We start from the raw sequence: 15,691 nt of genomic DNA on the forward strand, positions 1-15,691 counted from the left end.
ATGAGAAGACATAATTCACTAGAAAAGACTGGGAAAAACGGAGTAGAAAAAGAGGAAGACCAAACAAGAGATGGACTGATTCCATAAAGGAAACCACAGACCTGAACTTACAAGATCTGAACAGGGTGGTTTATAACAGACACTCTTGCAGGTCACTGATTCATAGGGTCGCCATAAGTCGTGATGAACTTGAAGGCACATAACACGCACACACTTTTTTGCTTCAGAACTACTATTTAAAACTTATCTGCAAAGCTATGCACATTTTACAAATTAATTAATTGGCTTGTGTAGCCAAAATGGCACCTCCTATGACAAGAGGGAGGTATCAGTGGGCCCAGCAAAGTACCAGAATTTGTAGAAGTACTCAGAATTTTTTTTAGAGAAAAAGCAATAGCCTTCCAGTCAGTTGCTGATTCTCCACCCATCCCCAGGCAGTCTGCTGCAAAATAGCCCAATGACTGATCATGCCCAGTGGCCATGGACTACTGACTGACTGTTGGGGAGGGGGAATGGAAACTCAGGTGGGAGGGGAAATGGCATGGAATATGCTAGAAAAGGGCATGGCTGGCTGGCTGACTGGAAAGGTGAACAGGAGCACGCCATACTTGAACATTTTGTTGCAGTTCCCACTTGTAAATAACATTAGCAGATATGCTAAATATTAAAAACACACTCACTATATGAACCAACAACCAAAACACAACCTGAGAGGTACAAATATTGAATGGAAATGGACTGCCTTCAAGTCAATCCCGACTTATGGCTACCCTTTGAATAGGGTTTTCATGGTAAGCAGTATTCAGGAGGGGGTTTACCACTGCCTCCCTCTGAGGCTAGTCCTCCCCAGGTGGCTAGGGCCTGCTCAGCTTGCCACAGCTGCACAAGCCAGCCCCTTCCTTGTCCACAACTGCCAGCTGGGGGGCAACTGGGCTCCTTGAGACTATGCAGCTTGCCCACGGCTGCACAGGGTGCTACTCGCTGTGGGGGTGATCTTTAGCTGGCCCTTGACACCCAGGAGACACAAGCGGGATTTGAACTCTCAGACTCTGGGCTCCCAGCCAGGCTCTCCTCCCCACTATGCTATACCAGCTGATATTAGTTGGACCAAATAAAACAGTAGCGAAGAAAAGGCTATACTGCCATCTATTGGTGGGGCTGTTGCATACACCTTAATGTTTACAACAGGCTGGGGGAAAAGCCGGAGCCCGATTAGCAGCAATCCACATCCGAGTAATTGAGACAGTCTATTCACACGCTAGAAATTCTTCACTAGTCACAGTCAGATTCCAGAATACACATGCATCTTTTCCTTATTTTAGATACAATAGAAATATACATTTTCTCTTCCTCTTGGCAAGCATTTACATGCCCTCTAATGTTTTTCAAATAAAATTAGTTCTCTTACAAAATGGCTTCTTTTATGGGTTGAAAAGTAGCAGACCTCTTCTGTGTAATCTGGTGACCAGTATGCCCCACTAAATAATTTTACACACACTAAATTTCACAAAGCCTGGGAGTGGGGAAGGACCACATAATTATTGGGTTACGTGGCTGCAATCCAAGCAAACACATTTACCTGGAAGTTAGTTCTGTTGAAAATCAGTGGGACATCTTTATAAGCAAAATATACTTGAGATTGTGGTGCCTGTTTATTGTGCCAATCCGGTTCTCCTGCAAGTGAGAAACTTGCAATGGAAATACTCCTCACAATGTCTGGAGAGATATTGTGAGGAACATGGCAGAGAAATTCTTAACTCTTTAATGACATACTGATTTCCTCATTGCAGAGTCCCGAAATGAAGCTTTCACCGAGGGCACAGGTTGAGATGAAGTGCAGATTATAAAAACATTGCTAAGAAAATTTGTGTGACATAGAACTGGGCAGCAAAATGCCATGGAGTAACCTACACAGTGACTTGTTTGAATGAGCCTGCAACTGAAATTCAGCAAAATGAGATCTGCTTGCCTCACTTCGCTTGCATTCTCTTGCAGAGAATGCCCCTGTACTTTTTTTCATGCAAGTCATTCACTGATTACTTGTGGCAGCTATGCTTCTCACTAATTGTGGGTAGTAATAATTCTAATAGGTCTCTTAGGTACCTCTTCATTTGTTTTGTGTGCATTAATCCAAATTTACATGACAGAACTATTCAACTAATACTCTTTAGCCCTCTACCAATTTTTTTTTAGGATATAGTTTTCTCCAACCAGAATCCATGGAAGCTGTAACCAGAAGGCAGGAATTGGTTCAGAAACAAAATATTGCCAGGTAAAGTAATTGCAACGTGTCCTAGAAATCAAAGCTGGAGGAATGAGGGGGAAGAAATGACATCATGTGTAAGGTGCTTTGCAGTCCCTTTTAGCAGGAGATTCTGATGCATACCCCTTCCTGATTCAGGAATGGCTTTGCATAGAATTCCCTTCCTAAATAGAGATATCATTTTAGCAGGATGCTAAAAAGATAGAAAAACATCTCTGTTTTAGCAGAGACCCAAACCACTTCCTGAATCAGGAAGGGGTTTGCAAGGAATCATATCGAACTGAGCAGGTTTTAACCACTGATAATCCTCCTGGGAACAGGGGCATGCAGCCACTGTTAATCCCGTACTTATACCCATCAGGTGACATCAGATGGCTGGGTTGGCGTGGTTTGGGGGAAATGGCCTTGTGGGACAACCTGGACTCCCTGGCAAGCCAGGATTAGCCCACAGGCTAGAGGTTCTCCAGCCCTGTTGTAAAAGTTGCCTTTAAATACATTGCCAGAGATTAAACATGCAATATTTATGATGCCACTGAAGATTGCTGAGTCACAGAACCGTCACCAGCTGTGTGTGCTGTTGGCACCACAGGGGCATTTGTATGACTGCCAGTGACTCTTGTGGAATTCTACATGGGTTGTCTTTCTGATGCAGGCTTCTAAATATGGTGTTTGAGTTCTTTCCTTGGAAATTTTTATCTAGAAAGGCTTGTTCATGCCCAACCCTACAGCTTGTTTAATTGTATTGCAAAGGACTTGTTTTTAAAAACTCTCCAATTTGTTAAAAATAATTATGCTCCTGTTTGTGACTTTTCAAATGACTTTTGATTGCCATATACTGGGGTGGTAACCAGTGCTGCCCCCTCTTCAGATGGAAGGTATCCATCAGCGAAACACAGAGGGAGGTAATTTTTGGCTATTCTCTCTACCCCCTCACAATATCTCCTCTAGAGGGTTGGGAACCCTTTGGAGCAGATTTGAGGGGCAGGGGGAAGAGAAATTGCCACAAACTGTTGTGTCTTCCTTCCTACTGACAGATACCTTTTGTCAGCAGTGGGGACACCACTGGATACCACCCTTAATTTTATTTAGCAAGTGTTTGTTTTTATTTTTGTTGCTTGATTAAATATTTCTGCAAGTTTCCGTGACACTTCCAAAACAAACTTGCGCTTTTGTTTAATGAGACATTTTTTAAAATTAAATACATTCATAAATACAGACAGGCTTAAGTACCTGAGAAGAAAGACAAACTGTAATAATAGGGGGTGTGGGGAGAAAACATAGGAAGCTGCCTTACACCAAGTGAGGCCATTGGCCCATCTAGTTCAGTACTGTCTAACTGACAATGGCACCCCAGGGTTTCAAACAGGAGCCCTGTTTGGAGATGCCAAAAAGTGAACGTAGGACCTTCCGCATGTGAAGCATGTGGTCTACCACTGAGCTCCAACTCAGTGCTCAGGTAACAAACCACACTTGCTTTAACTCCTGCTTGGAGAAAGAAAGGGGGAGGCGAAAGAATTAATCTTTTATGCCTTCCTCATTGCTTATACCATGTTCGTTGCATAAGGATGGAGATGGAAATGAGTGCCATTTTTCAACAAAAAGAAATAGAGAAAGCTCATCACAAAGGATTGTTGGGACTGGAAGGCCCCTTCCTTTACCACGGCATCCCAGCTAGCCCAGTTGCTTTCCGAGGGAGGCACAGAGTGCCTGAGGGCCATCTTCCTAATGACATGCATGTCCATCAAACTACCCTCGACTAACTTCATGGCAACACTGTGGTAATGGCCACCAGCCCCTACCCGCCCGTCAGCACTCTGCAGAGGAAGCGAGGCCGCCGGCCCGGCAGGAGAACTGGGAATCACAAAACTGCTGAGTGTAATCTCACTGGTGTCAAGCGCCATGGCGAGGACAAGAGCATGGACCCTGCCAGCGCGACTGCCAAAGAAGAGAAAGAGAACAAGAAAGAAGCAGAAGTTGAAATACTGAGCAAGCATGAAGTAAGCCAAGTCCAAGCAAAGCCTTCTCCTGCAGCTGCGAAAAATGACAAAGAATATGAACATGGCTTGAGAAAGCATTCCGTACGTCCCAAAATGCCCAGTGAAGGAAACAGCTGCAGTAATGGAAATGAGAAAGATCCCAACAACTCTTGCCCAGCATTTCACGAAAAGTATGTGTATCCATCAGCATTCACATTCTCGGCTCTGCCATATGGCTTCTCCGTACCCAGCAACCAACTGCTACCTTCAGGTAAGTTAAGTGTGACTACATTTCACTCTTTGGATTCCTTTTTAAAAAATAAAACACATGTCTGTTTTCTGTGTTTAGCCCTGGGCTGTACACAGGGTTGCTTTTTCAAAAAACCGCAAAAATTCTTTTGAAGGATTTTTTTATGGTAGAAGTAGGGGTAAGGGTGGGGAACATTGTTTAGCCCAAGGGCCACATTCTCATCTGGGCAACCTTGCAGGGGCCATATGCCAGCGGTGGGCAGAGCCAGAGGCAAAAGTGGGTGGAACAATGCATGTAAATTTTAAGTTTGTACAGTAGGCTAGTTTCTACACACACTCACACACATCTCCCTATCCTCCATCTAGGCAACTAAAAGACATTATTAGAGATCAAAGACATATTCCAGTCAGGCAAAAACACTCAAGGAGGCTGCAAAATAAGTCCAGTGATGGGTGTGAGAGAAGATCGGACACTGGTCAGAGCAGCAATAGCCGCCTACCAGGTGGCAACAAAGGCAGCAAAGAGGGAATTCTTTGCTGCCTCTATTGCGTCGGCAGAGTGTTGTCCCAGGAGGTTGTTCCAAGTGGTCCGAAGCCTGGTCGGTCCAGTTGCTCAGGAACCCATGGAGCATTCCAAAGCCTCCTGTGACACATTTGCTAAACACTTTGCCGATAAAATCGAGCGCCTGAAGTGCGTGATTCCGTACGCCATGGATACAGGTAGTGGGCCAGAGTCAGCCAGTTGCATTCCGGTCCAATGGGATCGGTTTCAGCCTCTCCTCGCTGAGGAAGTGGACAAGGTGCTCTGTACTGTGAAGCCAACCACCTGTCTGCTTGATCCTTGCCCTTCGTGGCTCATTATGAGCTGCAAAGAGAGACTGGGCGAGGGGATCAAGGCAGTGGTAAATGCATCCTTGGAAGAGGGTGCAATGCCATTAGCCTTCAAGGAGGCAGTGATAAAGCCCATCTTGAAAAAGTCCTACTTGGATCCCCAAGAGTTGAATAACTTCTGCCCTGTCTCTAATTTACCATTCTTGGGTGATAGAGCGAGTGGTGGCCAAACAGTTACAGACACACTTGGATGAAGCAGATTACTTAGATCCATTCCAATCGGGCTTCAGGACTGGACATGGAACTGAAACAGCCTTGGTCGCTCTGGTGGATGATATGAGGAGGGTGTTGGATAGGGGAGAATATACCTTCCTCGTCCTCCTAGATCTCTCAGCGGCTTTCGATACCGTTGACCACGGTATCTTGTTAAATCGCCTGGAGGGATTGGGAATAGGGGGCACTGTTTTACGGTGGTTCCATTCCTATCTCTCAGGCAGGTACCAACGGGTGGCATTGGGGGATGAGGTTTCAGACCCTTGGCCTCTTAATTGTGGAGTGCCACAGGGCTCTATCCTTTCCCCCATGCTATTTAATATCTATGTGAAACCGCTGGGTGCCATCATCAGGAGTTTTGGGCTGCTGTGTCACCAATATGTGGATGACACTCAGCTCTATCTCTCATTTAAGTCTTCACCAGAGTTGGCTGTGGATACCATGTCCAAATGCCTGGAGTCCGTAAGTGGATGGATGGGCGAGAACAGGCTGAAGCTAAACCCTGATAAGACCAAGGTGTTGCTCGTGGATGACAGGACAAGGTTGGGGAATACAGACTTGGTGCTTCATGGGGTAAGATTACCCCTGAAGGACCAGGTCCGCAGCCTAGGGGTCATTCTTGACTCCCAGCTGTCCATGGAGGCTCAGGTTTCAGCAGTGAGCCGGGCAGCTTGGTATCAATTACATCTGATACAGAGGCTGCGACCCTACCTTCCTGTGCACCTGCTCCCACGAGTGATACATGCCCTGGTCTCCTCTCGCTTAGACTACTGTAATGTGCTCTATGTGGGGTTACCCTTGAAAACGGTCAGGAAATTGCAGCTGGTACAGAATGCGGCGGCACGCTTGATTAAGCATAGCCGCTGGCGGGATCATATTACCCCAGTGTTAGTAGACCTACACTGGTTACCAGTTGTTTACCGGGCCCAATTCAAGGTGTTGGTGTTGACCTTTAAAACCCTATACAGTTTCGGCCCAGCTTATCTGAAGGAACGCCTCCAGCATCACCAATTATGCCGCCTGACAAGATCAGCCACACAGGACCTCCTCTAGGTCCCACCAGCCAAAACAGCTAGGCTGGTGCGGACCAGAGAGAGGGCATTCTCGGTTGTGGCCCCCACCCTCTGGAATTCTCTCCCTTTTGGTCTTCGTCATGCCCCCTCCCTGATTAGTTTTCGCCGAGCCTTAAAGACCTGGCTATTCAGGCAGGCCTACGGGATCCTTGGGATGGATTAGTTTTATGATGTATAAATTGATGTTTTAGAATGACTGATGATTTGTCTTTTAATTGTACAGTGTATTTTAATCTGTTGTTGTAAGTTGCCTAGAGTGTCCGTTAACTCGGATAGATAGGCGACTAACAAATAAAATTTATTATTATTATTATTATTATTAGCTAGGGCGGGGTATGGCCTGGGGACAGTCCTGAGGACCAGACAGAGAGGCTTCGAGGACTACATTTGGACCCCTTGGCCAGAGGCTCACTACCTCTGGAGTAGGGGATGTAGAAGGAGATGGTATCATGACTTGAGGCATAGGAAGAAGGCAGTAGCAATGCATGGTGCAGTTCTGCCACTTCAAGAATGAAGCCTTTTGCAATCGCTGTTGGAAACGTTGTTATTGTTATGTGCCTTCAAGTCGATTTCGACTTATGGCGACCCTATGAATCAGTGACCTCCAATAGCATCTGTCATGAACCACCCTGTTCAGATCTTGTAAGTTCAGGTCTGTGGCTTCCTTTATGGAATCAATCCATCTCTTGTTTGGCCTTCTTTTTCTACTCCCTTCTGTTTCTCCCAGCATTATTGTCTTTTCTAGTGAATCCTGTTTTTTCATTATGTGTTCAAAGTATGATAACTTCAGTTTCATCATTTTAGCTTCTAGTGGAAACTTGCTTTTTAAAAATTAAGCTATATTTCTCAGGAATCCCAATTCCATGTTGCATATACTTTCTGTGTGAAATCTGTATGCATGGAATCATAGCTGATGAGATGATAAGACTGATGTCAGGGCCAAACTACAAGCTGCATTAGGGTGGTGTGCTGTAAATCAGAGTGGCCACTTGTTCCTTTTCAAAATGTACCCAGAGAAGGGGAGGGGGGATCCTGGACCCGATGGAGCCAAAAGCACAAGGCAAGAGAAGGGTTAGGTGGTGCTCCGCCTCTTCATTCTCTACTGAAAATAATCTTGTTCCAAGGACTCTGTCAAGAGGAGAAGCCACTGTTGGGGGGGGGTGAGTTACATTACACCCAGCTTCAGTGTAATAGTTAATTTGACACACACACACACAATGCATAACACAGATTCTAGACATATGCATTAGATTTGATAACATTTGCTTGTTTCTTTGTCACCCACTGAATGCAAAAACTGTTTTTGTTTTCATTCCCATAGCTACTTCCAGCCTGATTCTGAATGGAGAAGACATTTCTGCCATTGATGTTCGAAAGTGGACTATTGAAGACATATACACTTTTATCATAAGCCTTCCAGGATGTTCAGATTATGCACAGGTAAGCAGTATATTTGTAATTTTTATGTATTATTCTTTTAATTCTTATATGAGGCTTCCATTAGTCTCCTATCCAAGTTATTGATCAGGTCCAGATCCGCTTAGCTTTAGTACTAATGAAACATCAGGTGCTCTTGGGTCATTTGCTGGGCCCATACAGCTCTTGATGGCTCTATTGGAATATTTATTCCATAGCAGGTTTGTCTAAATAGGTTTTTTAAATTAATTTTAAATCAAATTATAAAAAAAAATTAGGAGCACAACTCAGCAAAAGTTAGATTAATTTAAGTGTCATGAATTTCAATGGGTAAAATCAAAGAAAAAAGAAAAGACTTGAAAGTTTGTTTTCAAACCATCCTCATAATTTGTATGGGCTGACTTCATTTTTAAGTGTTACTAATGTGGGTGCCCAGATACTTGCATTCTTAAACTGACATAGGAGCAAACTACACATTATATGGGAGGTCTGTGATTGGTCCCATAGCTTCTTTGAAAAGTGAAACAGAGTGGACCTGACAATTTGTTTGGCACTATTAAGTCCTTCTCCGGCACTAAGTACAACACAATAGGGGTTTCTCCATTCCATTAGGTAAGGCTGGGATAGCTAACATAGCATCCTCTAAATCAGCCTTTCCCAACCAGTGTGCCTCCAGATGTTGTTGGACCACAACTCCCATCTTTCCTGACCATTGGCAATGCTGGCTGAGGCTGATGGGAGTTGTGGTCCAACATCTGCTGGGAAAGACTGTTCTAAATGTTGTTGGACTCCAGCTCCCATCAACCCCAGCCAGCATGGCCAATGACCAGGGATGATGGAAATTGTATTATTATTATTATTATTATTATTATTACTATTATTACTACCCATCCTTCACCAGCGGGTCCCAGGACAGGTTACAACTATTTAAAATTAAATATTAAAAATAATTATATTACATTCACTGGAATAGGGTGGGTCCTGAAAACACCTATTTCAGGTGTGAAAGGCCAAGGTAAAGTGTGTCTTTTCACCACCTAGGAGCCACCACAGAAAATGCCCTCTCCCAGGCTGCCAGCCCTGAAACCTGTGAGGTGGCAGAACCACCAAGAGGGCTCTCTCTGCTGATCTTAACACCTGAGAGGGTCTGTAGGGAGGCAGGCGGTCTTTCAGATATTAGGGGCCTAATCATTTAGAAACAAACTGGCAACCAATGCATTTGTTATAAAACAGAATACTGTATATGAAAGAAACTTAAGCTAGCAATCTGGCTGCTGTTTTTTGGACCAGTTGGAGTTTCCAAGTCATCTTCAAGGGCAGCCCATCTCTTACCCAGACCTGGCGGATTGCACTCTTCGCAGTAGAAATAAAAAATAGGAAACAAATGGATATTTTAGACTTAGGGACTTTTTCACTCAAGGACTCCCTGTAACATTGCAACAGTTGAAACTGGATATTCTTGAACCTTAATTGGTTACAGGAGCAACAGATAGCACATCTTCTTAGGGAACTTTAAAATACATGCCACAAGGCCACTTACGCAGTTTGAACATATTGTTCAAGACCAGGGCTTACATGGGAAAGGCATTGTGAAGCAATTCTATAAGATTTTGCTGGAAATCCAAATGGGTTCCTCTCTGTTTCCCAAACAAATATGGGAGGACGATATAAAAATACAAACAGAGGATAATAAATGGCATGTGCTATGGATGGCCAAACCATTTAAATCAGTCTCCACCAACCTGAAAGAAATAATTTTAAAAATACCCCATAATTGGTATCGAACCCCAATTCAAATTGCACAAATTACTTCTACAACTAATTCTACTTGCTGGAGGGGATGCCAGGACTGGGACACATGATTTCATTTCTGGTGGACCTGCCCCTGAATTCTGATTTTGGGGGAGGTTCACAGAGAGCGCCTCCGGATTACAGGGGAAAATATTGCATGCACAGCTGAATTATTTTTACTATCCGTATATGAAGAACAGAATGTGGATATTAAATTTAAGTACTTGGTATAATTCTTGCTATTAGCGGCACGCCAGACAGTGGTTCAATGACGGAAAGAACTAAAAGACTATATGTACTAACTTGGCTGAGAAATGCATGGAACATAGCTTTACTGGAGAAAATCACTCATACACTTCTTTTTTCCCGAGGTCTGGAAAAGACAAAGAATTTTAGTGCCACATGGTAGAAATTTATTATGTATGCTTTGGAACATGACTTACATGGACAACTGTTAGCAACAGCAAAACATATATAGTTGAGTTAAACGGCTTTTCCTTTTTATATATTTGGATTGCAATGTTGTCCAGTTCCGCGATTTCCCAGGGAGTGGAGGGAGGGGGGGAGTTTATTTGTTGGGTTATATCATATTGGGATACTACAACACATTGTGATTTATGTTTTAATTACCTTGTACTGGCTGATTTGTAATGACCAGTTTTTGTTAACCTTGTTCCTTAATACAATTAAATTAAAAAAAAAATCTTCAAGGGCAGCCCCATGTAGAGTGCATTGCAATAATCCAATCTGGAAGTTAACAGAGCATGGAGTATCATGCCCAAGTCATCTCTGTCCAGAAGGAGCTGTAGCTGGTGAACCAGCTATAGCTGGAAAGTCCAGCAACATTTGGAGGACACCACATTGGCCATGGCTGAGTAAGCAATCGGTAATCAGGAAACTATTGGCTAAATCTGCCTTTCTGAGGGATACCATTCGAGCAGCAAAAGAGGCATAGAGAAGGAGAAGTCTGTAGTCACAAAATTTGCTGGTAAACTACTATAGGAGTTGAGGCACAGTCTAGCCACCTCACTTTCTCACTTCTCAAAGTGGTTCTCCAGGAAGAATAAGTGTTATGATTTGGGCAATGTACAATTTAAATCCATAACACAAAGCAACCAATAGATTTGGTTTATTCTTTGGCTGTTAGTTAAAGATCTTATGCATCTAGAAGTGGAACTTTACCCATCAAAATCCAGCCAAAATTATTATTTATTAAATTTATATTCTGCTCCTCCTCCCAGAAGGAGTGCTACACCAATGTTTCTGCACCATTTTTAGAAGCTGCTCGGGCTTTGGTGAATTTTCAGGTGGAGAGAGTTATAGCGGTGTAAGGCAGGCATTTGGAATGCCTCTCTGCAGCACCAAATGTCTGAATTTGGCACATAGATGAAATAATTAAGGGGGTGCTGTTGATATGTCCAGGTGATTGTAGCATATAGTGCAAGGCTTTATCCATACTCAGAACCATGCTATGATGATAACTACAAGATCTGCTCCTTCTAATATGTCAGAACATAATAGCAACTGTTGCATTAAAAGAGGACATTGTGGTTTTCCATTGGTAGACTATTCAGAACATTTTACTTAGGCACTATGAGCAAAATACTGTCTGTATTTTGGAACATTTGAGGAACTGCAAGATGAACTGGGCAGGTGTGTTTGGTTGCCTTCTGTGGAAAAATCTGCATAAGCATAGGTTAGATCAGCCTTTCCCAACCAGTGTGCCTCCAGATGTTGTTGGACCACAACTCCCATCTTTCCTGACCATTGGCAATGCTGGCTGAGGCTGATTGGAGTTGTGGTCCAACAACATCTGGAGGCACACTGGTTGGGAAAGGCTGTGTTAGATGGATCAAGGATGTATGCAATTCTAGAATATAGTTGAGTAAAGAATTCCTTGTACTTAATACATCCCTGAAAGAAGGAATAAATAATTCTGTTTTCTTATATTTCACTCAGTAGGGTATGTTTCTGCTACTTTTTTTTGCCACAACATTTAAAAGCTGAGGTTTTCACCAACCATGGTTTTTTATTGTTTTGTTTTGTTAAGATATTTAAAGATCATGCTATTGATGGAGAAACCTTACCACTACTCACAGAAGCACATCTTTTGGACACAATGGGATTAAAACTTGGACCAGCATTAAAGATTCGGTCTCAGGTACAGTGAATAGACATAGTGAAAATCAAAATATCAAATGCAAGGTGTGATATAGAAAATGTATACGTAAAATTTTCACTCACTCGTTATGGCTTTTGTTGAGCTCTTTATTATTTCTGTGACATTTTAAATTCACAATGCACTTGGCTGCTTAAAAGTGTAATCAAACACAGGACCATATAGGTTTGCTAAAAAAAGGTTGAGATACATAGAGAATCTTAACAATATCCACATCTGTCTCAGATACTGGCATGCATACAAATCATCCCCACATTAGATTTTTAGGGTGTGGCTATATAACAGCTTCCATGCTCTGGGTTCTGTGTTTGTACACCCAACTGAAAGTCCAGAAGTAGAACAAGAGACTAGCACAGCATGAAACACTGAATCCAAGAGCATTCTATAACTTACAAAATAAACCTGAAACTGCCTTGAATAATAACAGCTATCCTACCTAGAAATATTTAACCTGGAGATTGAAATATCAGAGAGAATGCCTTGCAAAGCCAGTGGTGGAATAGAGTTTACATTAGTTCAGTCCAGTCGAACTAACCAAAATTGCAATCTATAACGTGGTTAATAATAGAACCTATTTTTACAGATTATTACAATGGGCAAAAGGTAAGTCAGCCAAAACCACTTCTCATTACAACGATTGTGGTAACAGGTCACAACACAGGATTCAATAAAAGCAGGATAAGATAATGTTTAAAGCATAAGTTACTGACTTGCATAATACTTCTTGACACCTAACAGAAGTAAATGTATCAAAGAGTTGACTACTTTTCTTTACCTAATACGTACCAGCTGGGGAAGACATTTATTTCTAACTGATATGAGAATGGGATATTTAAAAAAAAAAAAGTACAAGATGTCCTGTGCCTCAAGAACATAGGAAAATTTCTTGTCCAACGCAACTGTTGGCATGAGATTAAACTTTAATAGGATAAAGTTCTTTTCAGTAGAAAGTAACTACTTACAGCAAGATAATCTTCTAACAATGCTGGTATTTGAACATGGAAAATCACAGTGCAGCTTTATTGCTGTTCACTGAGGCTATATTTATAATGTTGGGTGGAAGTGTCATAGACCTAAATTTGGATTTGGCCAAATCTGCCTTTTAAGAACAAAAATAATTCTGACAGAAACTACGACTGCAATACTAGATTAAATTTTTGGTAGCAACTTGGCTAGTAGGACAGCCATCTGATCACTTAAGCATTTCTTTTCAAACACTAAGTTTAATCCAGTGGTTAAAAGGGTATAGGTGTAATTTAACTCCTACAGTCCTTGTACTGGGCTCAACCCTCAAAAATGCTGTGCCAAGAGATGACTCTGAGGAGCTTGTTCTGGAAAATGTCCAAAGTACTACCTCCATAAATTTCAGCAGTATACAGCGCTTGCGGATGAAGCCTTTTATCCAAAATGTTCAGAATCCATAAAAAAGGGCGCGGAGCAATCCTAAATGGGTTGGGAGGGGAAATCTACTCAGGTGATTTGGGGGGCTTAGGATCCAACAGATTCAAAGCTACTGCCATCCTGCCCTTGCCTTGCATGGGAAACTGTGGCAGTAGCTTTCAGCCCACCTAGGTGAAGCTGGTGTATCTGCGATAGTGGATGCCACCACAACTGGTGGCATTCCTCTGCTGGCCTGTGTCAGGAGAGGGCATCTTATGCATAATTTTTACACCACCATCCCTTTTCAGGTCCGCTTGGACTGCACTCTAAATATGATTGAACCTGCGTCCAAAACCAAAAAAGAACCCTAACTTAAGTAAATATGTTTATATTATTACATTAATACACTTAAAAGCAGCAGCTTCTTTTCCTGCCCTCCCAAAGCCAGTAGAAGATTGTTCCCTGTGGCTCTATTTCTCTGACAGGTCTTTTAAAAGAGGGGGGAAATGAATAAAGATCCACTTTCCTTTTATTGTTTTTACAAACAAGATTTAATACCAGCCCATCCTACAATTTGTCTTCCTATCTTCTTTCAGTTTGAATTAACCTCCTCTGTCTTGCCTTTAAATAGTGTTGTTTTTCATTTTAATCATTGCTAAGCTTTAATCGTCCCCTCAGTTTCTCTCACTCCCTCTCTTTAGCTTTATCTGATCAAATCCATCACTTGCACTATTGATGTCTCTACGCATGATAAATGGCAGCAGTAGAAGAGAAGGAAAATATTAGACTACTAAGTGCAACTTTTCCTTTTTCAATACAAATTGTGTCAAAGCACTCCAGCCTCACCTAGATTTGGACTAGAGGGAGAAAGACAGAAGACATAGGAGACATCCTAGATTCAGGCTCTGATTTGCTACTACAAAATGGCTTGATCGCCCAGACCCAAAATGCTCAAATGTCATGTCCACATCAATCCCATGGACGTCTGCTATACAATTTATGTGCAGAGTTAAGCTGGGCTTCAAATCCGACTGACATTATTTAAAAAAGTAGTAACTGTAACTGGTTCTCTTTTTAAAGGTGTCCCTGCGCCTGGGCAATATGTTCTACATGATGAAACTTCCTTTGTCCATGCCTACTCCGTCTGCTGCAGGCAAACCTTCTGAACCTCCCCCAGGTATGGCTTCTCCTCTTCATTGCAACAGTACTGGCGATGCTCTGGCCAGTCCTTGTTCCCAGGATCCAGAAACTTCAAAAACAGTTGAAGAGATTGTTGCAGAAGGCAGGGAAAATACATCTGATGTAGCTGGAACTAGCCTCAGACTGATTTCCATATGATCAACTATCAGAAAACTTGAAACTGGTCGTACATTAGAATGGGCAGTGTAACATAGGGCACCAGGGAACATCTAAAACACATGTAACATTTGGAAGCATGAAGTAATCTGTGTTCAGTGCAGTTTGGTACATGCATTTTTAAAAGGACTGAAATACATACATCATTTTGTGCTGTTAGTATAATAACTGAAATTTATGCATCTGGGCAATTAGCAAGTGCAATTTGTTCAGTAAATATGAATACATTAAGTAAACTAAATGGTGTGGGCGGATGGAGAGGCTTACCTGACGTCCTGGCAGGTGAGTTGCTGCTGCTTACTGGGAGAGGAAGAGAGGTGGAGTGCAGAGCCAATCCAGTGGTCCTATTAGTGTGTTTGCACTTTCCCTCTCTACCCACAGCCTTGTCCCTCTCACTCCCAAGAAGTAGCAGCAATTCACCTGCTGGGAGGTCAGGTAAACATCTCTGCCCTACCATACCATCTGCTACTGCCAGTAGTGTTGCTGAACTGCCTCGTGTTCCGTGTGTGTGTGTACATTAAGGGCAAAAAGGAGCATTCCAGGGGCATTTCAAGGGCAGATCAATGGAGACATTAGATCCACTGGATCCAAAGGCCCTTTGTTCCCTCAATATGCCCCTAAAGTGCAGGGAGGGGAATGACTTCAAGCCGGGAATAGCTTGGTCATTTTCCCTCCCCTTGGAACCATAGGATGGGGGCTCCAAGGAGAGCTATTACATCTGTAAGGATAGACAGCTCTGCAGAGATTGTACCCATTGTGCAAGTGCATATCTTCTTGGCCCTCTAGCTATTTTGATGGGTTGCTGAGGGGGAAAAATAAACACAGTATGAAAGTGAATGCCAGATGTTTGTATAGGGTATTGGAGCCCCCAGGGGGGAATCCTTTGGGAACGAGTGGATAGTGG

The 15,691-nt window shown here is 42.8% G+C and overlaps 1 protein-coding gene across 1 annotated transcript in view; it reads left to right on the forward strand.

Annotated features, from left to right (window-relative positions):
* SAMD7 (sterile alpha motif domain containing 7) overlaps positions 1-15,352 on the forward strand; it is a 40,394-nt gene extending 25,042 nt beyond the window's left edge. The window contains 6 exon segments of the mRNA XM_061634502.1: positions 2,194-2,272; positions 3,828-4,510; positions 7,987-8,105; positions 11,923-12,033; positions 14,512-14,745; positions 14,748-15,352. Coding sequence (XP_061490486.1) covers positions 2,194-2,272; positions 3,828-4,510; positions 7,987-8,105; positions 11,923-12,033; positions 14,512-14,745; positions 14,748-14,789 — 1,268 coding nt within the window. The 3' untranslated portion in view covers positions 14,790-15,352.
* Positions 15,353-15,691: the final 339 nt, after the last annotated feature.

The sequence above is a fragment of the Rhineura floridana genome, chromosome 7 (assembly GCF_030035675.1).
Source record: "Rhineura floridana isolate rRhiFlo1 chromosome 7, rRhiFlo1.hap2, whole genome shotgun sequence".
In the NCBI taxonomy this organism is placed as follows: Eukaryota; Metazoa; Chordata; class Lepidosauria; order Squamata; family Rhineuridae; genus Rhineura; species Rhineura floridana.